The sequence below is a fragment of the Chiloscyllium plagiosum genome, unplaced genomic scaffold (assembly GCF_037043375.1).
Source record: "Chiloscyllium plagiosum isolate Xiang-an unplaced genomic scaffold, Cpla_swu_hap1 HiC_scaffold_5, whole genome shotgun sequence".
In the NCBI taxonomy this organism is placed as follows: domain Eukaryota; kingdom Metazoa; phylum Chordata; class Chondrichthyes; order Orectolobiformes; family Hemiscylliidae; genus Chiloscyllium; species Chiloscyllium plagiosum.
The window spans coordinates 80,109,208-80,136,943 of NW_028270143.1; the positions used below are offsets into that span (position 1 = coordinate 80,109,208).

Here is a 27,736-nt window from a genome sequence, read left to right on the forward strand (position 1 = left end):
CTCAATTCCCACTTCAAATCCCACTCTTCGCATGGGGTTACCCCTCTTAGCAACCAGCTTAGGGCAGGGCTTTTGAGACAGGCACTACCTTATCCTCTGGCTGTTTCAGCACAAGCAGCAGGTTCATACAACAGTTAATACAGTTAAACACTTATTCTCCACTGACATGCACTTAAATGTCTTAACTCAGTACTATAGCAAGTTACAATCGGTATACCTTTTAACTGTGTCTTTGGCCCAGCCTGACTCTTCCCATTTGCAGGTATAAATTGGTTCTTACCCCGGCTCCCCGATCATGGCCTTTGACCACAGCACCAGTAATAAGAACCCCACATGAGAACAGAGAACACAGGGGGCTAACACCTTCAACATATTGTCTAGCTATCACCATTGTTAACAGCTAACCCGAGAATGCAACTTTTTAAAAAAACGGTTTTGTGATTTACACATGAAAGAAGTGAAACTATCACTGTATTCTAACAGATGAAAGGCTTAACAGACAATCAATTTTTCAATGTATAATTTCAGTTACATCACACCGTAAATTTTTGTTATGAATTCTGTGTTAGGATTGAGCCCTCCACTACCACCTGATGAAGGAGCGTCGCTCCGAAAGCTAGTGTGCTTCCAATTAAACCTGTTGGACTATAACCTAGTGTTGTGTGATTTTTAACTTTGTACACCCCAGTCCAACACCGGCATCTCCAAATAATGCATAAATGTAGTGTGCGAAAGTATGATGCGAAAAGCAGGAGATTGGCACTAACTACTGATCCTCACTGGAAGAAGCTGGGAAAACACATTGACTTCCTTGTCCAGCCTGAACAATCCTGTGAAAGGGACAGGGGCGGGCTCTGGGAGGTTAGAAGGCGGTTCCTGTAGACTGCTGCAGTGAGATATCCGCGATGGCGGTTCGGGCTGCTTTGGTGGTGTTTGCTGTATTGACCGGGACAACAGGCAGACCTCTGCATGCTCAGTGCTCGGTGGAGTGGTAAGTTCATCAGGATCGAGTGTCGGATGTGACCATAGTGAATGCAGCCAGGCAGCAGGGAGTTGTAATGTATCCGCGAATTGAGCGAAATTCCCCAACGCAGAGGGCTCGCAGTCCCATGACTGCCTTCCGATGATCAGCTGATTCTCCCCGTTTTCTCGGCTCGATGGGCTGCACACTACACGGTTCTACCATTGACCATCACTGTAGTGGCAGGTGGGCGTGCTGGTTTGTTGATCGATACAGACTGTACTCCTTTTCTCAATTGTGTAAAATGTTTTGATGTGTTTTATGTAAGTCCTCGTCATGTGTATCACTATTAATAACTTGCTTATTTTTACCTGTAGGACATTTGGCATTCCTTGTAATAGTGTGTACCTGGAGTTAGTGACACAAATTAAAGCGTGGAGGACTGCTGATAACTGTGTTCAGGGGGGAGAGAAGTGCCTGTACACGGTAAGTGTTAAACGCTTAATCTTCGGTTGCTTCCCATTTAGTCAACCATCCTATCCAGTTTTTAGATGAAATACATTTACCCATCTCTTCTGAATGGAAAAATCGCAGCAGCAGTTGTTATAACTTAGATTTATGTAGCACCTTTACTGAGTAGCATCAGAGGAGATGGGATGTACTGAAAGAGAAAGTGGGTTTTGAAAATTGAGCAGTAAAGTAGGTTTTGTGTAAAATGTTTTGCAGTATTTTACTTTCATAATCACGTTTTTATAGTTTGTAATTTGTCAAAAAAAAACATCATTGGCCAAGTATAGTGATCACTGCTGATCTTAATAGTTGATCTAGGAGATCTAATGACCTTTGTGGTGAAGACTATAACTCTTTAAATGAGCATTGCCCCACATTGCACAGTTTAGAGTTTCTGCAGATCAAACCATTCAAGCTGTGGATCACGTCAAGAACATTTTCACAGATGGCAAACCTGGGAATGGAATGCACAAATACTTATTCATCATAGAATCCCTACAGTGTGAAAACAGGTCATACGGCCCATCAAAATCACACTTACTCTCCGAAGAACATCCCACCCCCCCCCCCCCCCCCCCCGCCAAATCTCTGTAACCCTATTTTTCCTATGGCTAAACGACTTAGCCTGCACACCCCTGGATACTCGGGGCAATTTAGCATGGCCAATTGACCTGACCTGCATATCTTTGGATTGTGGGAGGAGACCGGAGCACTTGGAGGAAACTCACACAGACATAGGGAGAATGTGCAAACTCCACACAGACAGTTGCCCGAGGGTGGAATTGAACCTTGTGAGGAAGCAGTGCTTATTGTTCTATTTCAAAAAAGAAGGGGACATACACATGGAAATACAAGCTGATTTATTATGAGTAAACTTGAAACTTAAGATGTTTTTAAGTTAATTAAAATATCATGTTTAAAAATCTGGTAACTACTTTAATCAAGATATTTAATAACATCTCACTTTCTTCAGGGCCAGGTTAGTTGTTCAATGATAGTTTTCATTCAGATCATCAGGTTTTTTTTTTAAAGTTTATACCGAATTGAATAAATCATAACTTTCAATAGTTTTGTTTTACTATTCATTCATAGGATGTGACTCGCATTTATTGCCTGTTCCTAGTTACCCTTGAGAAGGTGGTGTGTCTTCTTAAACCACTGCTGTTCACATGCTGTAGGTTGACACATAATGCCCTTGGGGAAGAATTCCAGGATTTTGACCCAGCGACAGTAAAGGAACAGCGATATATAGTGAGTGGCTTGGAGAGAAAGTTGCAGATGGTGGTCTAATGATAGCATTATTGAAAAAGTTTTGCTACAACAACTGACTTCTGTGATTGCTGGCTCTGCAAGGTAACCCCATTGCAGATTGCAGCAGGATAAGAGTAACAGACTGTAACTTCAGGCTGTGTGCCTTAATATACCTCTGTGCAAAATCTTCGAGTAGCACCGCATTCAGAAGGATAATGACAGTGAGGGCTGGCAGCTTGCTGTCAAAAATCATGACTTTGAGACAAATGTCTGGCATCTTGTAATGTAGAGGGATGAGGAGACGAATGGGAATTTGGGCAAATCCTTCTGAAACGAATGTGATACCTTCAGTTTATCTACGATTAACAAAAGTTGTTTGATGACTTTGGAAGTGTTTTATTACTTCTGCAGAGTAAGGTCAAATGACTGTCTGTTGAGTTGTGTGTGGAAAATCTTTAATGTCTCTTGACTTTTACTTGAAAATCACTCAAACTGATATTCCAACCTAGGGCTGTTGTCTTTATGGTTCAAAGACTGCTGTACCGGATTTGTTTTTCTATGTAATGTCTGCTCAGAGCAGTCTTGAACATTCATTATCTTCAATGGGGCAATTGGGTGAGATGAAGCAAAGAAACCCGAGTAAAAATATGCAAATGATCTGGATAGAAAATGGGTTAAAATTGACTAATTTTCCTGTGTCTTGATGCCAAAAAACTGTCTGACACCACAATGGCCTCAAATACTGCTGGAGTGAATGAAGCTGAAGCCATGAAGGGCCCACGTGCCTCTGGCAAGAAGGCCCTCAGCTTGTCAGGACCTTACAGCCAGCAATATACCTCCATGGTCGCCCAACCAAACCTCCAAAGCCAACTGGCTTCACTGCTGCTCAGGTATGGGCCTGGAACAACACTCAGACATATTGGGAGGGAAAGCAAGAACAAAAAAATCCTTTTGGGATATTATTAATTATATCGTCATCACATGTGAGTGGCCTATTGCTTATTTCTGGCCTGTTGCCTATTTTGGGTCACTTTTCTACATTGGGTTGATATTATTGGGCATAGATGTGCCTGAGCATCCAAAGAAACTCCTTGAGACATCGGAGCAGATTTAGGCCAATCGGCCCATCATGCCTTCTCCACCATCGCATCATGGCTGAAATGTTTCTCAACCCCATTCTTCTGTCTTCTCCTCATAACCCTTAGTCATCTTACTAATTAAGAACCTATCTATCTCTCATAAACACACACACTGACTTGGCCTCCACAGCCCTCTGCAGCAATGAATTCCACAGGTTAACCAGCCTCTGGCTGATGAAATTCCTCCTCATCTCAGTTCTAAAAGATCATCCCTTTTCTTTGAGACTGTGCCCTTGGATCCTCGTGTCTCCTCCTGGTGGAAGCATCTTCTCCATGTACACTGTATCCAGACATCACCGTATTCTGTAAGTTTCAATGAGATCAACCCTCATCCTTCCCAAACCCCATCAGGTACAGACCCAAATTCCTCAACCTCTCTCTATGCGACAAGTCGTTCATCCCTGGGATCATTCTTGTAAATTTCCTCTGGACCCCGTCCAATGCCAGGACACTTTTCCAAAGATACAAGGCCCGAAACTGCTCACAATATTTCAAAAGCAGTCTGATTAGTACTTCTGTGCTCTTTGTATTTTAGTCCTGTTAAAATGAATGCTACCATTCCACTTGCCTTCCTAACAGCCAACTGAACCTGCATGTTAACCTCAAGAGAATCCTGAATTCGAACTCCCAAGTCCTTTTGTGGATCAGATTTCCGAAGCCTTTCCCCATTTGGAAAGTAGTATACACTGCTATTCCAACTACCGAAGTGCATAACCTCACAAGTACCTCACACGAGAGTTTTATTTTTGTATTTGTGGAGCGAGAGGAGCAGATATGTTCTGCTAAGCTCTACTGCAAAGTCCATCTGGCAACTTGTCATTGGCCCTCTCTCTCCCTGGACTTATCAGATGATTGCAGACTATTTGTATACATTAAGTAATAAAATATTGGACATAATTGTGGTAATGATAGATTGTTGGACTTCAGTAAAGCCTTTGATAAGGTTCTACAATGGACTTCAGTAAAGCCTTTTATAAAGTTCCATATGGTAGGCTGTTGGAGAAAATGCAGAGGCATGGAATTGAGGGTGATTTAGCAGTTTGGATTAGAAACTGGCTTTCTGAAAGAAGGCAGCGAGTGGTGGTTGATGGAAAATATTCAGCCTGGAGTCCGGTTACTAGTGGTGTGCCACAAGGATCTGTTTTGGGACCACTGCTGTTTGTCATTTTTATAAATGACTTAGACGCAGGCATAGGTGGATGGATTAGTAAATTTGCAGACGACATTAAAGTCGGTGGAGTAGTGGACAGTGTGGAAGTGTGTTACAGGTTGCAGGGGGACTTGGATAAACTGCAGAATTGGGCTAAGAGGTGGCAAATGGAGTCAAATGCAGCTAAATTTGAGGTGACGCACTTTGGGAAGAATAACAGGAAGGCAGAGTACTGGGTCAATGGAAAGATTCTTGGTTGTGTGTATGTGCAGAGGAATCTTGGAGTCCATGTACATAGATCCCTGAACGTTGCCACCAAGATGAATGGTGCTGTTAAGAAGGCATATGGTTTGTTAGGTTTCATTCATAGAGGGATTGAGTTCCGGAGCCGCAATATCATGCTGCAGCTATACAAAACGCTAGTGCGGCCACACTTGGAATATTGTGTACAGTTCTGGTCCCCATATTTCAGGAAGGATGTGGAAGCATTGGAAAAGGTGCAGAGGAGATTTACCAGGATGTTGCCTGGTCTGGAGGGAAGGTGTTATGAGGAAAGGCTGAGAGACGTGAACCTGTTCTCATTGGCAAGAAGAAGGGTAAGAGGGGATTTGATAGAGACATACAAGATGATCAGAGGATTAGATAGGGTAGACAGTGAAAGTCTTTTTCCTAGGATGATTGCTTCAACGTGTACAAGGGGGCATAACTACAAATTGAGGGGTGATAGATTTAAGACAGATGTCAGAGGCAGGTTCTTTATGCAGAGAGTGGTAAGGGCTTGGAATGCCCTACCTGCTAAGGTAGTCAACTCAGCCACATTATGGAGATTTAAACAATCCTTAGATAAGCACATGGATGATTTTAGGATAGTGTAGGGGGACGATCTGAGAATAGTTCACAGGTCGGTGCAACATCGATGGCCGAAGGGCCTGTTCTATGTTGGTAAAATGTAACCACATTCTCCCCCTCCGATTCTCTTTTGATTTAATCCTTCCACTTGCTTCATCACTTAGACATTGCCCTTGTTGAGAAGTGCACTGCTTGTCACTGGCCACTCGGGTGTTTCCTTCCTTCCTGGTGGTGGAATATGAATAAACTTTTCTTCACTTGTTGTTCTTCACTGTGCCCTACACCTGCACATACACAATATGGGTGATGGGGAAAAATAAGCATTACCACTGTTAGGCTGTAGTGTAGGGGTTTATATTAAAAAAAGAGATTAGATTATTGGTGATGGAATACCAGCCTTGATGCAGTTATTTTACCCAAAAAAATGTAACCGCTTTCTTTTGTTTTGTGGTTTGTCTTAAATGACTCATGGTTCATCACATGAACTGTATGCTGCTCTTGGCTTTGTGGGGGACGTGTGTGTGTGCGTGTTTGTGTGTTTACTAAATAAATTAACTGAACAAACGCATTGCTGTGAGTGCTTTGCAGAGAGTTGATTTATTTGAATAAAAATAGAATGCAGTAATCCCGTGAGTCTTGTAATTATATATTAGATTCTCACTGACAATAAATTGAATAAGTTTTCTTTTTTGATATTCAGCGAATGTTTGGGACTTTCGGCATGATTTGTACTTCCTCTTAAGTAGCCATGCTCCTGTGAGCCTATATAGTAAATGCCAGCAAGGTATTTCTTGCAAGTCATCACAAACAATCTCACTCCCTCTTCTATTAATGCTTTTGGAAAGCACACACTAAGACTTGGATCCTGATTATCTACTTGGGCTAATAAAAAAAAAAACCCAACCAGGAAATGTAGCATTGTATGCATGATAAGGGTGCTACAGTTCTTCCATCTGAAAAAATAAAGCTATATAACTTCCTTGGGCTTTCTATGTCAATGTGGTATGATTTGCTGTACTCAGGACACAAAATCATCATCTTTCTTTGTGAGCTGAATCTTATGTTTTTTGTAAGGCTGTACCAGTTTTGATGAGGGTTTCTCTCTGGTCAAGTGCAATCTCTTGCCATATCTTACTGAACCCACCCCACTATCTATCCTCACCCAGCTCTAGCCCCATTTTAGCAAGCACAACTCCCAGGAAAACACACCACTCGTTAGATATATGATGAAAGACCAAGCATCTCTGGACCCCGTGCCATATCTGAGCACTGACATCCTGAAGTTGCCCTCCTCGGTGATGCACATTCATTCAGAAGATATCTGATAAGGGAGTGATCCAGAGGAGGGCCTTCCTCTTCCAGGAGGACCAGCAGAGGAGGCCACAACACCTAACCCTGACAGCCTGATCTGAAGTTGCCATCCAGGTCTTGTGATCTCCTTTGTGCAGAAGAATGGCCAGCTGTGCCAGAGGAAGCACAATGACCTCTGCTCTGCCAGGGTAAGTGCCTCACTCTTCTCTCTCTGATACACCACCCTCTCCCTGTCTCTGCTGCTGCAGCCACCTCCTACCAAGCCTCATGCTCTGTCACTCTTACTGTTGCCTTCAACATCTTTCCTCTCATCTGCCCTCCATATCACTAAGTCCACATATCCTTGTCGCTGCCATTTATTTATCTGGGACATCTCGTCACCTTAAACCTTCCCCCTCCCTTCTGCACCAGCACTAACATCTGTGCCAATAATTTTCAACTCACTCAATCCCTGCTTTTCTCTCATTCCAGGAGAAGACAGTCGACAGGAGTGCAGAAAGGACGTGGAAGGATGGAGGAGTACCTGACATCGGACTCTTCACCTGTTGAGGAAAGAATGCTTTCCATTGTGGAAGACTGGGACCACTTCTGAGGGGATGCTGATGCATTAATCTCAGGTGAACTGAGGAAGTACCACTCTTCGTTCCCCAGGAAAGCCGCTGTCAGTGCACACCACTTCTAACAGTTGGCTGTGATGTCTCTCTCCCTTGGGTTCTGTAGTTAACAGCAAGCTGTCTGTTACCCAAAACAGAAACGCCTCAGTCTGTCAGGAGCCATCTCCTTGACCTGTAAGGAAGACAGTACCAAGGTCTCGGGGGAACCATCAGCAAGGCACCGTGCAGTAGCTCAGATACTGAGAGCTCGACGGGTTGTTTGGGAGTATAAGCTTGTGAGCACCTCACTATGACATCTCCACAGCTGGTAATGGAAGAAATGCTGCAGGTCACTGGTACTTGGAAGCCAGACTGGGACCAGGCATCCCTTGGACATATCCACGCTGTGGGAGCTTAGCTGCCACAAGAAGGTAACCACCTGGCTGCCTCTATGGACAAGTTAGATTCTGCTACAGAGAGTCAGGTCCAGCACCGTCAAGGTCCGCTGGACAGATACAAACATCTACACTCCGTCACCCTAGTTGTTGGTCCTCTGAACCGAAGACTGAGTTGCAGAGCCTGGTGTGCCCTCGCAGACTCCCTCACAGGGAGATGATGATGTGAGGAGGAAGCACACCTGAGCTCCTTAGAAGCCTCCTGTCTGGAAATTTCAGAAGAGGCCAGGCCCTCCACCTCCAATCTATCCGTTCACCTTCCAATCTTGGACGTTGAAGCCAACGAGCTTCCACTTACCTTTGACAAGAAGACCCTCTGCACATCTGGCCCTCTAGCTAAGGAAGCAAGATGAGCAAAGTGTACATAAGACAGTGGGGTCTGCTGGCATCCTCACGGTCAGACATCACTATTCTTCCCTTTCTAAAGGTGTGTAGTGTTGAATGACGTATCAGTAATGAGTGGGGCAGATAGATCTGTTTAATGTACAGCGTCTGGGTCTGTGTGTACCGTTCTGCTGTCTAAAGGACCATCCATCAGTGGACCCTCCCTCACAGGTTAAGACACTTGCCCTGCCCATTTCAGGTATGGTTGCAGCCATTTCCTTCCTCATTGATATGATGGAAGGTGACATTGAATGCTTGATTGGCAGTGATTACCAGCTCCTACCTTGACTTGTCAGTGTGGCCCTGAATATCCATAGCCCCTTCCTAATGGAGTCATAGAGTCAAGAGCTGTACAGCAAGGAAATAGACCTTTTGGTTGTCTGTCCATTGCCTGTCATGATCTTATAATCTTTTATAAGATGGGCAATTTAGCATGGCCAATTCACCTGACCTGCACATCTTTGGACTTTGGGAGGAAACTTTTATAAGATCACCCCTCAGCCTCAGACGCTCCAGGGAAAATAGCCCCAGCTGTGGGCGGCACAGTGGTTAGCACTGTTGCCTCACAGCGCCAGAGACCTGGGTTCAATTCCCGCCTCAGGCGACTGACTGTGTGGAGTTTGCATGTTCTCCCCGCGCCTGCGTGGGTTTCCTCTGGGTGCTCCGGTTTCCTCCCACAGTCCAAAGATGTGCAGGTCAGGTGAATTGGCCATGCTAAATTGCCCGTAGTGTTAGGTAAGGGGTAAATGTAGGGGTATGGGTGGGTTGCGCTTTGGCGGGTCGTTGTGGACTTGTTGGGCCGAAGGGCCTGTTTCCACAATGTAATGTAATCTATTCAGCCTCTCCCTATAGCTCAAATCCTCCATCCCTGGCAACATCCTTGTAAATCTTTTCTGAACCCTTTCAAGTTTGACAACATCCTACAGCAGAGAGACGAGAACTGCATACAGTATTCCAAAAGTGGCTTAACCAATGCCTTGTACTGTCACAGCATGGCCTCCCAACACCTATACTCAGTGCCCTAATCAATAAAGGCAAGCATACCAAACGCCGCCTTCACTATCCTATCAATCTGGAGTTCCCCTCTGAAGTAACTATGAACCTGCACTCCAAGGTCTCTTTGTTCATCAGCACTGCCATAGACCTTACCATTAAGTGTATAAGTCCTGCCCTGATTTGCCTTTCCAAACTGAATCACCTCACATTTATCTAAATTGAACTCCATTTGCCGCACCTCGGCCCATTGGCCCATCTGATCAAGATCCCATCTGAAGTAACCTTCTTTGCTGTCCACTACACCTCCAATTTTGGTGTCATCTGCAAACTTACTGGCCATAGCTCCTATGTTCACATCCAAATCATTTATATAAATGACAAAAAGCAGCAGACCCAGCACTGATCCTTGTGGCACACCAATGGTCACAGGCCTCAAGTCTGAAAAAACAGCCATTCACCACCACCTTCTGTCTTCTACCTTTGTGCCAATTCTGTATCCAAATGGCAAGTTCTCCCTGTATTCCATGTGATCTAACCTTGCTGACCAGTCTACCATGAGGAACCTTGTTGAAGGCCTCACTGAAGTACATATAGACCACATCTGTCAATATGCCCTCATTAATCTTCTTCGTTACTTCTGCAAAAAACTCAATCAAGTTAGTGAGACACAATTTCCCACACATAAAGCCATGTTGACTGTCCCATGAAGCTTACAGGCTACATTCCTTCCCAGATCGCCATCCAACCTGAGCCCACCAACGTCTGCTGTATGAGGTGACCATGCCAGATGTAGACCATCCACTGTTTCCAACTCCTCCTCTTCTTCACCCCAGCCCCCCTCTTCAAGTTATGGTGCTCCTGATTGGATGAACTACACTCCTTCATTCCCCTATTCCTGTTCATGTTTTCCCATATACACCTCATAAAAATGAAGTTGCTGGCCCTTTACAAATGTCATTCCCCAGTGTAGCCCAACCTGCAGCCCCCAATCCTTACAAATAGATTGCTATGCTGTGCTCCACACCCCACTCCAAACACCGATGGATCAGGCCAACTGACTATGGCCCACCCCCTCGAGTAGCCTTATGGACTGTCCTAGTCCAGAAGTGGCTGAGTCACTGGATGATGCCTGTAAATCTTCCCAACTGGGTTAGCCCAATCCTGGACTGACTGGTTACTCTGCAACCACAGGACTGATTGTGACTAACTCCTAGAACTGAAGACGCACATACATCCTGACTAGACGTCTAATGGTGACCAATCTGCTCGACTGGTACAGGAGGCTGCCCTTGACTCACTGTGCTGACTGACGGTGCCTCCATGGACCTTGATGAGGATGTGCCCAGATTTGAGATCAGGCTGCTTGCTTGTTACATACGCAGGGTGTTTGCTGTGTGAGCTGCTGGCATGTGGTGCAGCTGTGAGGTAGATATAGGACGGTGCTGTATGGAAAGATGTAAACCCCCTAGACTACGCATTGCTGATCAGCAAGGCAAGTTGCCTGTACAACTTGGCAATGCAAGGCAAGAATGCTAAGGGCATGGTGAGTGTGCAAATGAGCAGCCCTGAGATGCAGCCCAGTCCATTCTGTGAACTGGGTGCCTTTCCCTGTGCACAGAGACCTGAACAGCTTTTCAGTGCTAATGCTGGTGTGCCTTGCAACGCAGATCTTTCTGTACTTCCTTTTATGTCCTGCAAGTGGATCGGAGAGGTATGATGAATGTTCTTGGGGATTGGTAACTATTTAATGCTAGTATCTGTGGATAGGGAGGACATGTGTCTGGTGCCCCTTGAGATGTTGCTTGGAGGTTCTTTGCAGCTGAAGTTGCCAGGTAAATGCTCAGTCCTCCACATTGAGAATTCTCGGCATCTCTAGTTTGCTCACAGCAGTGGCCGGACAGGAAGCAACAAATTAATGAGGTGAGATTGCAGTTAATAAGATTGTTAACAAGCAATAATAGACAACCCAACACTCCCTAGTGAGAATCTCACTTTGATGCCCAGAACTTAAAAATATGTGATAATGTAAACTTCAGATCTTTAATAACTGTTCATTGACTGAGATAAGTTGCAATAACTCTGTCCAGAACAAACTTAAGGGACAGGACAAACTGTTACACAGAGATTGAAAGCAATTAGCCATATCTGGAAGAAGAAGGAGTTGAAGCTATATAAATAAAACTGTTTTAACAGCAGCTTGATAACTAGCTGCCTTATGCCACAAGGACAAATGATTGCCTTGCAGAAAAATTTAAGCAGTTAATGACAGGCTGTGTTTCAAACATACAAGCCAATACCAAATGGAACAAGGAAGCTACTTCAGATAAGGAGGCAAGCTGCAGACTTGAGAGCTCCAGAGGACTGGTCAACAATAATGTCACACCACAAACTTGCAGGAAAAATTGTACAATAATTCAACTCCAGGATTCTTAAGGAGCAGAAGCTGGGAGAATAACTGCACTGGATTGAACCCAGGACCCATCCAGAGACAGACACAATTGTTTGGAATTGTAGCTACATTCCACCATTAATTGGATTGGGTTGTGAGGCTTAACTTGCTTACTTGAGGAATCTTATTTTGGTTACTATATGTAATAAAGTTTCAGTCATTGCTTCAGTATTTGATTGTGAGATTTCTTAACAAGTAGCTGAATTCAAGATCGCTTGTGGGAATTTTCTGCAACCATAATTGGATGCTATTGATGTCGAGATGTCTTGCTGACCTTCATGTGTGATTTTTGTCACATTTCTTCCTGTTGCCCACCTCATGCAGGCCATGATAAGATTCTGCCTTAAATCTGTGTTTGTCTATTCTCTAAACTCTACACACTGCCCTTCTCTGCTGCATGCTGTGGGCTAGGTTGCAAGGCCATGCACTGGTACCTCACTCCCAGGATTCTTAACACACTGTCTAAAGTGACAAATTTAAAAACAATATCACGCCACATCAGGTTAGGGTCCAACAGGTTTATTTGGAGGTACAGGCTTTCGGAGGGCTGCTCCTTCATCAGGTAGCTAGTGGGGTAGGATCATAGGATACAGAATGTATAGTAAAAGATCAAAGTGTCATACAACTGATGCAATGTTCTGAACAGACCTAGATTGCTGTTAATTCTTTAATCACTTAGAATGAGGATGCAGGTTTCGATTTATTAATTTGCAAAACCCAGAGCATCTTTCAAGTCATATTCCCAAGATAACTTAAGGTTTTATTTAAAGAAAAGTAACTTCTCAGCTCAGACAGTGCATATCTCGGGACTGTGACTTGAAAGAAGTTCTGGGATTTACATGTTAATGAATTGAAATCTGCAACCCATTCTACATGATTAACAGCAATCCAGGTTTGTTCACACATTGCATAAGTTGTATGACACTTTCATCATTTACTATAAATTATGTGTTCTATGATCCTGTCCACTGGCTACCTGATAAAGGAGTGTTCTGAAAACTTGTACACTTTCAATTGAACCTGTTGGACTCTAACCTGGTGTTGTTTGATTTTTAACTTTGTCCACCCCAATCCAACACCGGCAGCTTAACATTAAAATGATAAATGTTGGTTTGCATAGCTAACTTGATCTTGGCATCACAAACACCCACACACTGATTGCACTTGCACCAGGAATGCTGGTTTAATTTTCCCCATCTGTACCTTACCCAGGAGGAGCAGGCAGCGTTGGCATGCCCTTTGCTGAGATCAAGACTCTGTCCTGACTCATCTGGGACCCCTCACCCAATATCAGAGTAGGAAAGAAGAAAAGCTGGTATAGAAAATATCACGTAGCTGATCTCTCCGACCTCTCTCTCCGAAATCTTAATTATAGAATCATAGAGATGTACGGCATGGAAACAAACCCTTCGGTCCAACTCGTCAATACTAACCAGATATCACAACCCAATCTAGTCCCACCTGCCAAAACCTGGCCCATATCCCTCCAAATCCTTACTACTCATATACCCATCCAGATGCCTTTTAAATGTTGCAATTGTACTAGCCTCCACCACTTCCTCTGGCAGCTCATTTCATATATGTACCACCTTCTGTGTGAAGATGTTGCCTCTTAGGTCTCTTTTATATCTTTCCCCTTCCACCCTAAACCTATGCCCTCTAGTTCTGGACTCCCCCACCTCCGGGAAAAGATTTTGTCTATTTATCCTATCCATGCCCCTCATGATTTTATAAACCTCTATAAGGTCACCCCTCAGCCTCCAACACACCAGGGAAAACAGCCTTAGCTTATTCAACCTCTCCCTATAGCTCAAATTCTTCAAACCCGGCAACATCCTTGTAAATCTTTTCTGAACCCTTTCAAGTTTGAGTTGCACGCAATATTCCAACAGTGGCCTTCACTTGAAACTTGGATTCATTTTCTTAATGCCTCGGATATTCTTCTCTACATTGTGACTGTTAAACACTTTGTGACATTTTATTTGACATTAAAGGTGTCATATAAATACAAGTTGTTATTGTAAAGCATACCTACAATTTTTTCTTTGAGAGCTCATTTAAATGTTACATGGGAAATGCAAATTTGTCTTGTGGTACAGTGGTAGTACACTGAGCGGCCGGAAGGTCAAGGTTCAAGTCCCATCTACCCTAGAGGTGTGTTGTAACTTATCTGAACAGTTTGATGAAAGTAACTGCTGCTAGCAGCTCTAAGGAGAAAACATCATGGATTGACTTTCGTAGTTACCCGTAACTAATGCAACTAATGATACTAGTTGCTGAGGAAAGATCATCAACCTGAAGTGCTAACTGGTTTTCAACAGATGCCGTTGAGTATTTCCAGGGTTTTCTGTTTTTATTGGCTACTAATTTGTTAACTTTCTCCCCTTCTCATAGCTGAAGTCTGCAAATGAACATTATATCGTTGCTGAGCACACCACTCCAGTGCACAAATATGTGGATAACCTAACATTCAAACTGACTTCCTCTTTTGACAAGAGATCCTGCTCTGTCTCTGTAAGTAATATAACTATATTTTTGCACACCAACTCACAATGTTGTTAGCCACCAATAGGAACTATTCCTTTATACAGGATTCTGTTCTTGAAAAGTTCACATTTAATGTGTTTTGCCTGATTGCCAGTTGGTAATTGTTTGAACTAGAGACATTGTATTTAGTTCCTCTTTAAAATGTGCTGTGAATATTATATACATCCTGCCATGATCTTCTATGGGCCACCAGCTGTCTTGTCATTACCATTTTCCGTATTGAAAATAGAGTTTAAGCAAAGATTTAATAACATTTTAAAACACGAGGGAGATAGAAGAAAATAAATTCAAAACTTTAATGATCAGGTTAATGTCACTTACATTACTCTACATATTTTCAGTAGTTTTACGATAATAATGTTTTGTTGAGAAAGGAATTGCATGAGTTGAAAAAATACAAAGCACAAATAGATATTCCTACACCTATTGTGTTTAAGGATTAAGATGACACTTTATTCAAACCTTTACTGGAGAGACCATTTTGATGCTTTCTTCCACTAAGACCCTCCTTTTAAAAATTCATTTTTTTGTTCAAATTTTTGGTCCCCTACCATATTTTCTCTTTCAATGGTTTGACATGTTCTTTTTCAGAACAGAAGAACATGGAGCAGGAGTTGGAAGTTTAGCTCCTCAAGCCTGCTGTGCCATTTAATACGATCATGGCTGATCTCATCACGGCCTCATCTCCACATTCCTGCCCACTGTCCATCACCCTTCAACTCATTTCTAATTATAAATCTGCCTGTCTCCTCTTTAAATTTATTCATCGATTTAGCATCCACCACACTATGGGGTAATGAATTCCACAGATTCACAGCCCTTTTGAGAGAAGTAATTTTTCCTTATCTCTGTTTTAAATCTGCTATCCCTCATCCTAAAATTATGAGCTGTCATTCTAGATTGTCCCACATGAGGAAACATCCTTTCTGTGTCTATTTTGTCAATTTGTACTTTTAGCATCTTATGTATCTCAATTCAATCTTCTTTCATTATTCTTATCTCTAGAAAGTATAGGCCTAATCCCTCTTAAGACAAAACCATCATCTCTAAAATCAATCTAGTGAACATCCTTTGAATTGCTCCTAATGCAACAATTCCTTCTTCAAGGAAGATCAGAGATCATAAACTCCCTGCAGTGTGGAAACAGGCTACCTGGCCCAACAAGTATCAAAACTGTACACAATACTCCAGATGTAGCCTTGTATAGTTGCAGCAACATTTCTCTACTTTTACATTCTCTTCATTAGCAATAAATGCCAAAATTCCATTATTATCTACCTTATTACCTGCTGTACTTGCATACTAACTTTTGGTGATTAAGAGATGTGGACACCCAGGTCCCGTTGCATTGAAGTACTCAAGTTGTCTTTCTATTCCTCTGACCAAAATGGATATCCCGACATTTATCACTTGAAGTATATCTGCCAATTTTTGGTCCATTCACTTAGTTTGTAAAGTTCTTATGTCTGCATTGCAACTTACATTCACACCTATTGTATTGTTATCTGCAACACAATGTTCTTGATGACTCGCCAAGAAATATGTCTCTCGTTTCCATTTGTGTAAATGCTTTGGATTTTGGCATAAAAAGACTGATGTTATAAACTGCCTATATAAAGGGGCACAGTTGTGAGTGAGGAATTAACTAGTCAAAGGTACTTCTGCTTCAGTAGTTTTGACATCTCAGGCTAACATCTCTATTCCTCCAACATTTTGTTTTTTATTGTAAATATGGTTAACAAAGTGATAATGACCAGATAAACATCTTTATTCCGTGATGTTAATTAATAGTGTTGATTGGTATTAGTCAGGACAAAAGGGACAACTCCTATTTTTCTTTGAAGTTGTGACTCAGGATCTTTTGCATGCACCTGAACTGGTTTAATGTCACATCTGAAAATGACATCTCTAACAACATAGTGCTCCTGCAGTTCAGATCTAGAGCATCAGCCTCTGTCTTTGTGCTCAAGTCCTGGAGTGCGACTTGAAACTAGGGCCTTGTTGGAGTTATGGAGTTATGGAGTTCAACCTGCATAAATGTGAGGTGATGCATTTTGGAAGGTTGAATTTGAAAGCTGAGTACAGGATTAAGGATAGGATTCTTGGCAATGTGGAGGAACAGAGGGATATTGAGGTGCAGGTACATAGATCCCTTAAAATGGCCACCCAAGTGGACAGGGTTGTTAAGAAAGCATATGGTGTTTTGGCTTTCATTAACAGGGGGATTGAGTTTAAAAGTCGTGAGATCTTGTTGCAGCTCTATAAAACTTTGGTTAGACCGCACTTGGAATACTGCGTCCATTTCTGGTCGCCCTATTATAAGAAAGATGTTGATGCTTTGGAGCGGTTTCAGAGGAGGTTTACCAGGATGCTGCCTGGACTGGAGGGCTTATCTTATGAGGAGAGGTTGACTGAGCTCGGACTTTTTTCATTGGAGAAAAGGAGGAGAAGAGGGGACCTAATTGAGGTATACAAGATAGTGAGAGGCATAGATAGAGTCGATAGCCAGAGACTATTTCCCAGGGCAGAAATGACTAACACGAGGGGTCATAGTTTTAAGCTGGTTGGAGGAAAGTATAGAGGGGATGTCAGAGGTGGGTTCTTTACACAGAGTTATGAGAGCATGGAATGCGTTGCCAGCAGCAGTTGTGGAGGCAGGGTCATTGGGGACATTTAAGAGACTTCTGAACATGCATATGGTCACAGAGATTTGAGGGTGCATACATGAGGATCAGTGGTCGGCATAACATCGTGGGCTGAAGGGCCTGTTCTGTGCTGTACTGTTCTATCTTCTATCTATCTCTATCAATTGAGCCACAGGTTAACCATGGGTGATGTAGATGCTGAATATATTAGTAAAAGTGTCAGTTATGATCTAAACTGAAGCTGTATATGTTGAGAAAGCGTAACACGATGTATTCCTAAATGGTAAATTTCTTAACCAAAAAAGTGACCAGCAATATCTAGAGGTACAGATATTTTTAGATGTAAACTGTAAAGACAAGGTCATCAGTTAAATTAAATTCTTAATTTTATAAATAAAGGGTACTGAATATTGACTTTGAATAAAATGTTGATTAGACCACAGTTTCAGCATTTGGAGTTTGGGTGATAGCATTTTGAGTGATACTTAGAGCAATGGAAAGGGTGCAACAAAGGATCACTGGAATGACACTAGGATTCTGACATTAGCCTTCAAAGAAAAGACTTGAAAGTTGGATTTTCTTCTATAAATGGGAGTTGAATAGACGGTTTCAAAATTCAAAACAATTGATAAGATGGACAATGAAAGCAGTTTTAAACTTGTCTGTGAATTGGTAACAAGAAGACGTGTCAGATTTGTAAAAGAGGAAGCTTGAAATATTTTCATATTTTCTTTCAAGCCAGTATGGAGTGAAGAAAAATACCAAAGCAAAACTGAATTAGATAAGCATTTTAAAACAGCAAAGGCATGGATTCTTCATTTCCAGTTAAAATAGGAACAGAGGCACCAGCTGAATTTCCTGTGCTTAATTTTAAAGTTCCATGAGGAAAGATTTTCTTGGAGAAATGCTGGGTTTATTGAAAAATGAGATTTGATGGTTGATAATCAAAGGTCCCGAGAGAATGAGGCTAGGGAAATAATAATGGGGAACCAGGGAGTGGCAGAGGGGTTGAATACATATGTTACATCAGTCTTCAACGCTAAATAGTCAATAGCTTGTAGTAAATGGGAGGAAATAAATATAATAACAACCACTAAATGAAAAGTCCAAGGGAAACTTTTCTCACCTGGATGTGATAGGTTACATCTTAAGAATTTAAAGGAAGTTGCTCAGAAATAGTGGATGTATTGGGAGTAATCTTCCAACAATACTTAGATTCTGGAAAAGACCCAGAGGATTGGTAGAGTCCTAATGTAATCCCCTATTCAACAAAGGGAAGGACACAAAAATAGGGAAATATAAGGTAGTTAGCTTAACCATCTGTCATTGAGAAAATATTAAGAGTCTATTATAAAGGATGTAAGAACAGAGCATTTAGAAATACATAGTATAATCGGCATGGCTTTGTAAAGGGAAAACCATGCCTAACGTTTATTTTGAGGTGGGAAGAAGCAGGATCCATAAAGCAGAATTAGTTAACTTAAAACATTTAAATTTCCAAAAGATGTTCCATAAGGTACAGTATATGAGCACCCATACTCTTCATTGTCTGTATAGACTTGTGAGGTGAGCTCCGGGAATCTATCTTCCCCACTGTCCAACTATCCATTGCTTGGTTAGTTCTGCTATTTTATCTTCCTTTGGCACAAAATCTAGCATTGACTTTTTTTAAACTATAAATTGTTATTTTGTGGTCACTTAAGGATCTGTAAATTGCCTGGTGCTTTTCCTCATTGATGCATAGTTATTTGAAAGTTGTGTCACAGGTAGAAAGGGTAGTTAAGAAGGTTTTTGGCATGCTTGTCTTCATTGTTCAGACCATTGAGTATAGGAATTGGGTGACCATGCTGAGGTTGTGCAGGACATTGGGAGGTCACCTTTGGAGTACCGTGTCCAGTTCTGGCCATCCTGCTATATGAAGGATATTAATGAATTAGAGTTTAGAAAAGACTTACTGGGATTTTGCTAGGACTGCAGGGTTTGAGCTATAAGGAGAGGCTGGATAGGAGAGGGCTTTTACCACTGGAGCTTGGAAGGTTGACCTTTTATAGAGGCTTATAAAATCATGAGGGGCATAGATAAGGTGAATAGCAAAGGTCTTTTCCCTAGGGTGGGGGAGTTCAAACCAGGGGAAATATTTTTAAAGAGAGAGGAGAAAGATTTAAAAGGGAACCTGAGGAACAACATTTTCACACTGTGGATTGTATGTGGAATGAACTGCCAGAGGAAGAGGAAGAGAAGGGTATAGTTACAACATTTGAAAGACGTTTGGATAAGCACATGAATAGGAAAGGTTTAGAGAGACATGGACCCAAACGCAGGCAAGTAGGACTAGTTTAGTTTGAGAAACATGGTCGGCATGACTGGTTTCCGTGCTGCATGGCTAAGACAAAACTTGCCAGAAATTACATCCAAAGAGCTTGGATCAGCATCTAAATTTCAGCAAGTGCTATCTATTACTAACTTATAGCGCCAGACCTTCTGTGCTGTCAGACTGCATGTCTAACATTCAGTTTCAGATAAGCCACAATTTCCTTCAACTAAGTGCAGGAAAGATAAAAAGAAAGTTGTCAGCCCTTTCCAGGCCCCATCTTATTGGACTCTGGGCAGTGCAGTGGAGCCTGTATTTTCTACATTTCAAAGAATTTTATCTCTGTCACAATACCTTTATGTTGAAACTTGCCCATCTATTGCAGAAACCCTCACCTCTTCCTATGACTGGCACAGACTGAACTATTCTAGTACTTAACCTGAACAATTTCCAATCCCTTTATCTTTAGTAAGTTTCAATGTATCCAAACCTTGACCTTCTGCTCTGTAACATAGAAGGTACAGCATGAGTAATCAAATTCAGTCAATGGTCATTTGTAGGTTATGACAAGAAAATAGCGTTAAAATTTCATGGACTGCATGAAATCTTAACTGTTTCATTAATGTCATTTAAGAAAGGACACTATTTAAAGTTAAATCAGTTTATGACTTGCATGCCCAATATTCCATGCTTAAATCTTAATGCCCTCAAGGTAACGTGAAATGGGTAATAAATACTGCCTTGCTGACAAGTGTGTGCCCTCACTGCTACTGAGAACTGCAAGTTAAATCATCATCTTTTCAAATTTAAATTCCTCCATGGCATTGCCATTTCTAGCTCGTCAGTATTCCCTTGCCCTGAACAGTTTCCCAGGATACTTCATTTTTCTAATTCCCAACCTCATGCATTTCTTTTCATCATAGAATCCCTCCAGTGTGGAAACAGGCCATTCGGTCCAACAAGTCCATACTGACCCTTCAAAGAGTATTCCTCCCAGACCCATTCCCCTAACCTATTACTCTAGAACATAGAACATAGAACAATACAGCACAGAACAGGCCCTTCGGCCCACGATGTTGTGCCGAACTTCTAACCTAGATTAAGTACCCATCCATGTACCTATCCAAATGCCGCTTAAAGGTCGCCAATGATTCCGACTCTACCACTCCCACGGGCAGCGCATTCCATGCCCCCACCCCTGACATCTCCCCTATACCTTCCACCCTTCACCTTAAATTTATGTCCCCTTGTAACACTCTGTTGTACCCGGGGAAAAAGTTTCTGACTGTCTACTCTATCTATTCCTCTGATCATCTTATAAACCTCTATCAAGTCACCCCTCATCCTTCGCCGTTCCAACGAGAAAAGGCCGAGAACTCTCAACCTATCCTCGTACGACTTCCTCTCCATTCCAGGCAACATCCTGGTAAATCTTCTCTGCACCCTCTCCAAAGCTTCCACATCTTTCCTAAAGTGAGGCGACCAGAACTGCACACAGTACTCCAACTGTGGCCTAACCAAAGTCCTGTACAGCTGCAACATCACTTCACGACTCTTGAATTCAATCCCTCTGCTAATGAACGATAATACTCCATAGGCCTTTTTACAAACTCTATCCACCTGAGTGGCAACCTTCAAAGATCTATGTACATAGACCCCAAGATCCCTCTGTTCCTCCACCTGACTAAGAACCCTACCATTAACCCTGTATTCCGCATTCTTATTTGTTCTTCCAAAATGGATAACCTCACACTTGGCAGGGTTGAACTCCATCTGCCACTCCTCAGCCCAGCTCTGCATCATATCTAAGTCCCTCTGCAGCCGACAACAGCCCTCCTCACTGTCCACAACTCCACCTATCTTCGTATCATCTGCAAATTTACTGACCCACCCTTCGACTCCCTCATCTAAGTCATTAATAAAAATTACAAACAGCAGAGGACCCAGAACTGATCCCTGCGGAACTCCACTTGTAACTGGGCTCCAGGCTGAATATTTACCATCTACCACCACTCTCTGCCTTCGACCGGTTAGCCAGTTTTCTATCCAATTGGCCAAATTTCCCTCTATCCCATGCCTCCTGACTTTCCGCATAAGCCTACCATGGGGAACCTTATCAAATGCCTTACTAAAATCCATGTACACTACATCCACTGCTCTACCCTCATCCACATGCTTGGTCACCTCCTCGAAGAATTCAATAAGACTTGTAAGGCAAGACCTACCCTTCACAAATCCGTGCTGGCTGTCCCTAATCAAGCAGTGTCTTTCCAGATACTCATAAATCCTATCCCTCAGTACCCTTTCCATTACTTTGCCTACCACAGAAGTAAGACTAACAGGCCTGTAATTCCCGGGGTTATCCCTATTCCCTTTTTTGAACAGGGGCACAACATTCGCTACTCTCCAGTCCCCTGGTACCACCCCCGTTGCCAGTGAAGACGAGAAGATCATTGCCAACGGTACTGCAATTTCCTCTCTTGCTTCCCACATAATCCTAGGATATATCCTGTCAGGCCCGGGGGACCTGTCTATCCTCGAGTTGTTCAAAATGTCCAACACATCTTCCTTCCTAACAGGTATCTCTTCTAGCTTACCAGTCCATTTCACACTCTCCTCTTCTACAATACGGTCCCTCTCGTTCGTAAATACTGAAGAGAAGTACTTGTTCAAGACCTCTCCTATCTCTTCCGACTCAATACACAGTCTCCCACTACTGTCCTTGATCGGACCTACCCTCGTTCTCATCATTCTCAGGTTTCTCACATACGCATAAAATGCCTTGGGGTTATCCTTGATCCTATCCGCCAACGATTTTTCATGCCCTCTCTTAGCTCTCCTAATCCCTTTCTTCAGGTCCCTTCTGGCTATCCTGTATCCCTCCACTGCTCTGTCTGAATCCTGTTTCCTCAACCTTATGTAAGCCTCCTTCTTCCTCTTTACCAGACATTCAACCTCTCTCGTCAACCAAGGCTCCCTCACACGACCATTTCTTTCCTGCCTGATAGGTACATACATATCATGGACACGTCGTATCTGCTCTTTGAAAAAGTTCCACATTTCCACCACATCCTTCCCTGACAGCCTATGCTCCCAACGTATGCTCCTCAAATCCTGCCTTACAGCATCGTAATTTCCCTTCCCCCAATTATAAAATCTACCTTGTTGTGCGCACCTATCTCTCTCCATAACCAAGGTGAAAGTCACAGAATTGTGGTCACCATCACCAAAATGTTCACCCACTAACAAGCCCACCACTTGTCCCGGTTCATTACCGAGTACCAAATCCAATATGGCCTCCCCTCTGGTTGGACAATCTACATACTGCATTAGAAAAGCTTCCTGGACACACTGCACAAACACCGCCCCATCCAATCTACTTGATCTAAAGAGCTTCCAATCAATATTTGGGAAGTTGAAGTCACCCATGACTACGACCCTGTGGCTTCTGCACCTTTCCAAAATCTGTTTCCCAATCTGTTTCTCCACATCTCTGCTGCTATTGGGGGGCCTATAGTAAACACCCAACAAGGTGACTGCACCTTTCCTATTTCTGACTTCAGCCCATACTACCTCCAGAGGCAGATCCCCCTCAAACTTCCTTTCTGCAGCCGTTATACCATTTCTAATTAGCAATGCCACCCCCCCTCCTTTTTTCCCACCCTCCCTAATCTTACTGAAACACCTGTAACCAGGAACCTCCAACAGCCATTCCTGTCCCTCATCTATCCACGTTTCCGTGATGGCCACAACATCGTAGTCCCAGGTACCGATCCACGCTTTAAGTTCACCCACCTTATTTCTGATACTTCTTGCGTTGAAGTATACGCACTTGAGCCCATCTGTGTCCGCAAGTAGTCCCTGTCAGTGCTACCTTCTCCACAGCCTCCCTACAGTCTTGGGCATCCTGACACACAGCTAGCTTACTTGCTGGACTACAAGTCCGGATCCCATCCCCCTGCCAAATTAGTTTAAACCCCCCCGAAGAGTGCTAGCAAACCTACCCCCCAGGATATTGGTGCCCTTCTGGTTCAGGTGCAACCCGTCCTGTTTGTACAGGTCCCACCTTCCCCAGAATGCAGTCCAATTGTCCAAATATCTGAAGCCCTCCCTCCTACACCAGCCTTGCAGCCACGTGTTCAACTGCACTCTCTCCCTATTCTTTGCCTCACTGTCACGTGGCACCAGCAACAACCCAGAGATGACGACTCTGTCTGTCCTAGCTTTTAGCTTCCAGCCTAACTCCTTGAGCTCTTGAATGACCTCCCCACCCCTCTTCCTACCTATGTCGTTGGTGCCAATGTGTACCACGACTTCTGGCTGCACACCCTCCCCCTTAGGATTCTGAAGACACGGTCTGAGACGTCTCGGACCCTAGCACCCGGGAGGCAACAAACCATCCGTGAGTCTCGCCCATGTCCACAGAACCGCCTGTCCGTCCCTCTAACTAGAGAGTCCCCTATAACTAGCGCTCTCCTCCTCTCCCCCTTTCCCTTCTGAGTCTCAGAGCCACAGACCCCTTCACTGCAGCTTACACCTGCAACGCTGTCCCCCCCAACAGTTTCCAAAGCTGTATACTTATTTTTTAGGGGAACGACCACAGGGGAACCCTGCGCTGCCTTCTTCTTCCCCTTCCCACCTCTAACTGTTACCCAGCTACCTCTGTTCTCCGGCGTAACTATGTCCCTGTAGCTTCTATCAATCACCCTCTCAGCCTCTCGAATAATCCTCAGTTCATCCAACTCCAGTTCCAGTTCCCTAACTCGTTCGGTGAGGATCAGGATCTGACTGCATTTCCTGCAGACGAAGTCGGCAGGAGTATCGGTGGTCACCCCTACCTCAAACATCCTGCAGGAGGAACATTCCACCGCCTGCGCTGCCATGACTGTACACTTACCCCTACACTTACTCTACATTTACCCCTAACTAATGCACCTAACCCACACCTCTGAACACTATAGGCAATTTGGCATGGCTAATTCACCTAACCTGCACATCTCTGGATTGTGGGAGAAAACCAGAGGAAACCCACGCAGACACTGGGAGAATGTGCAAACTTTATACAGACAGTCGCCTGAGGCTGAAATCTAACCCGGGTCCCTGGAGCTGAGAGGCAGCAGTGCTAACCACTGTGCCACCACATCATGCATTATGTGTTCAATTTGTGAAGATCACATTTTGGGATGCCCTATCTAAATTTAATAATCTTTTTGTTTTATTTAAAGAACCTTCCTAAAACCATTCTGTTTGACTAAACATTTATTCATCCCTCTAATAATTTGTCCTTGGATACAGCTTTATTTTAGTTCCCCTGGCAGTGTTCTGCACTTTGTTTTTAGTTTGCTAAAGAGATAATAAAAATGCATTCTGAAGTAGAGTCATATTGGAATTAAAACATTAATTCTTCATCTCTCCACAATTGCTGCCAGACCTACTGAGTTTCTCCAGCACTTTGATTTTATTTCACATCTCCAGTATCCACAATTTTTTTTTTTGCTTTCATTAAAAAAAAGTATATTGTTAATCCAGATGGAAGTATCACACCATCATTGTTAATAGCCTAAAGATTTGTTTGTGAGGTGCATAAGTGAGATTTTTACATTCATTTCTTTTTAACAAAAATTTTTTTACAGAATAGCAGTGAATGAAATAGGAAATAACTTTAAGATATGAATTTGCTACTTCCTCTAAGCTCTTTAGGGTTATAGTTTGTATTGTTGACAAGAGTAGGAAGGAGAGAAATTGCAGAATTGATTTTTGGGAATGAGATCCCAATATCCTTTTAAGGAATATTTTTTCTCTCAACTACAGCATAGTGGTATTGTGTTCTTGGTTTTGGGTGGTTGATATGTTCATTTGCGATTTATTAGTAATATTATCCTTAGTTGCCCCGAGATGGTGAGCTGCTACCTTTTGAGATTTATTCAATTGAATAGTTCGGTCATTTCAGAGGGCAGATAATAGTCAACTAGGTTAATAAATGACTCCAGGCACTTAAGGATAATAGTTTTAATTCCCTGAAAGACATGAGTGAATCAGTTCATTGTTTACAACAATCCACCAGTGTCATGACCAATTTAGGAGATGTTCATTGTTTATTTTAGACAAAACTAGTTTGGGCTTTTTGTCTGATATGGTGGATTTTGACATTGCATCCTCAGGATTAGAAATCCAAATCTGCAGATTGTTAGTCCAATGACAACCATTAAATACCTTTCAAATGATACTTCAATTACTCTGTTCAGAAGTTCTTTCTCAAACTATTTCTGATAACACACAATTTTATTGAATTTAAATTTGTTCTGCAGTTTGATCTGATAACTAAGCTAGCTAATTAGTCTGATCCAAACTTTTGCAAAAATTTGAGCATATCAGAAAGAGCAATCTAAGATAGAGTGGTTTCTCTGAAAATCATTCCCATCTCTAGTGTTCTAGACAAGAGTATGACAATAGTTTTGATTGTTTTTTTTTTAAAAACTGTCCTATTTCTACTAATTAGTGTGCATTTTTGTTTCAGGGATTCTCTGTTTCTGAACTGTGGTATGCAGTCTTTGACTTTGGTACAAACTATTGCAACTTGCACAACCTTATTGAAGGTAAGATATGACAATAGCCATTAATACAAACAATTTTGTCATCAACAAGATAGTTTGTCTTTCCTAATTTTATTCTGTTTTGTTTTTCAGGTAGTGGCTTAGACACAGTTTCTGGTTACAGTGAATCAACAAACGATTCTAAGTGCACTCAGTACTCATCAGCTAATTGTACCATTTACTAAATAACATGTAATTCAGTAATAACTAGGAATAATCAGGAATCTGTACAATACTAATTAACTCAGGGATGCCAATTTTATGCACTTCTTGTTTAAAATAATTGACTTCTGAGTATTGTAATAAGTCTTTCCCCCAATAATAAACTAACAAGCTCTGAGGGATTGAATAAATAAAACAAGTTGTTGACACCATATTTAACAATTTCAGGGAGCAAATATGACTCAGTTTAAAGACCGTGGGTCCTTTTTAGTTTAAGTTGGAGCTTCATATCATTCGATAAAAATATAGGGAATCTGGACCACAGTATCAGCTAAAAGTGGTGACGGGAGAAGATAATAAATGGGAAGTTTCCTTGTTCATGTTTACTCTGAGTGGCTACAAGAGTTGGTTGGGGACTAGGAATCCTGTACACTGTCTCATTCCCAAAGCCTGTCCCCAGTATCTGCAAGGCACAAGTCAGGAATGTAATGGAATATCTCCCACTTGACTGAATGCATCTCCAACAACACTGAAGCTTTACATTGGCCAGGATGAAGTGGCCTGCTTGACTGTCATGTCATCCTCAAAGATCCACTGCCTGTACCACTGATGCTCAGTGTCAGCAGTGTGTATCATCTATACGATGCACTGTAGAAACTTACCAAATCTGCTACAACAGCACCTTTCAAACTGACAGCAACCATTATCTAGATGGATAAGGGTAACAAATACATCGGAACTCTGCAACTTGCAACTGCCACTCACTTTCCTGACTTGAAAACATATGCCATTACTTCAGAGTTGCTGGGTCAAAATCCTGAAACTCCTCACCACTCTCCCAATGGTCTACTTGCAGCAAATGGACTGCAGCAGTTCAAGAGTACAACTCGCCCCCACCTTCTCAGGGTAACCAAGGATGGGCAATAAATGCTGACCCAGCCAGTGATACTAACATCTTGTGAACAAATAAAAAGAAACTCTCAATGTAGAAAATGGATAAGATTCTTTTTGGAATGCAGTATGAAAGCACCTGGCTTTGTGATTATTTTCTGGTGCACTCTTAGATTGTAATTATTGAAATTGTGCTATTATTGATTCCTTTCTTCCCCCGTCCTCTAAACATCATGAACCTTATTTTTCCTTTTTGAAACTTTCATTTTTCCTGGTGGACTCAGCTCCTTCTAAAGCTTAGTATTATCTTTTATTATATTGTTTTCATCTATTATCTTTTTAATGTTAAATTATTTTGTCTGTTTCACATCTGTCATTTTCATCTTGCTTGAATTTGATTACCTGTATTCCAAAATGCAGAATGGTATTTCTGACAATAACAGACAATTCAGGCATATATGGCTTAATAAACATGCAAAGAAAAAAAAAGATTTTGCAAATATTTTCCTAAATTCGAAAGAAGATCTTCGTGAAGTTTG

The 27,736-nt window shown here is 42.4% G+C and overlaps 1 protein-coding gene across 2 annotated transcripts; it reads left to right on the top strand.

Annotated features, from left to right (window-relative positions):
- Positions 1 to 608: 608 nt before the first annotated feature.
- On the top strand, positions 609 to 27,736 carry LOC122550005 (uncharacterized). Of its 2 annotated transcripts, none has more exons than XM_043690374.2 (5): positions 609 to 991; positions 1,339 to 1,447; positions 14,443 to 14,562; positions 26,069 to 26,147; positions 26,238 to 27,735. In XM_043690374.2, the coding sequence occupies exons 1-5, from the start codon at positions 906 to 908 to the stop codon at positions 26,327 to 26,329; spliced, it is 486 nt and encodes a 161-aa protein (XP_043546309.1). In that variant the 5' UTR covers positions 609 to 905; the 3' UTR covers positions 26,330 to 27,735. The 2 variants fall into 2 exon arrangements, with proteins under 2 accessions (XP_043546309.1, XP_043546310.1); XM_043690375.2 differs by lacking the exon at positions 609 to 991 and adding an exon at positions 1,013 to 1,207 and having other exon boundaries at positions 26,238 to 27,736.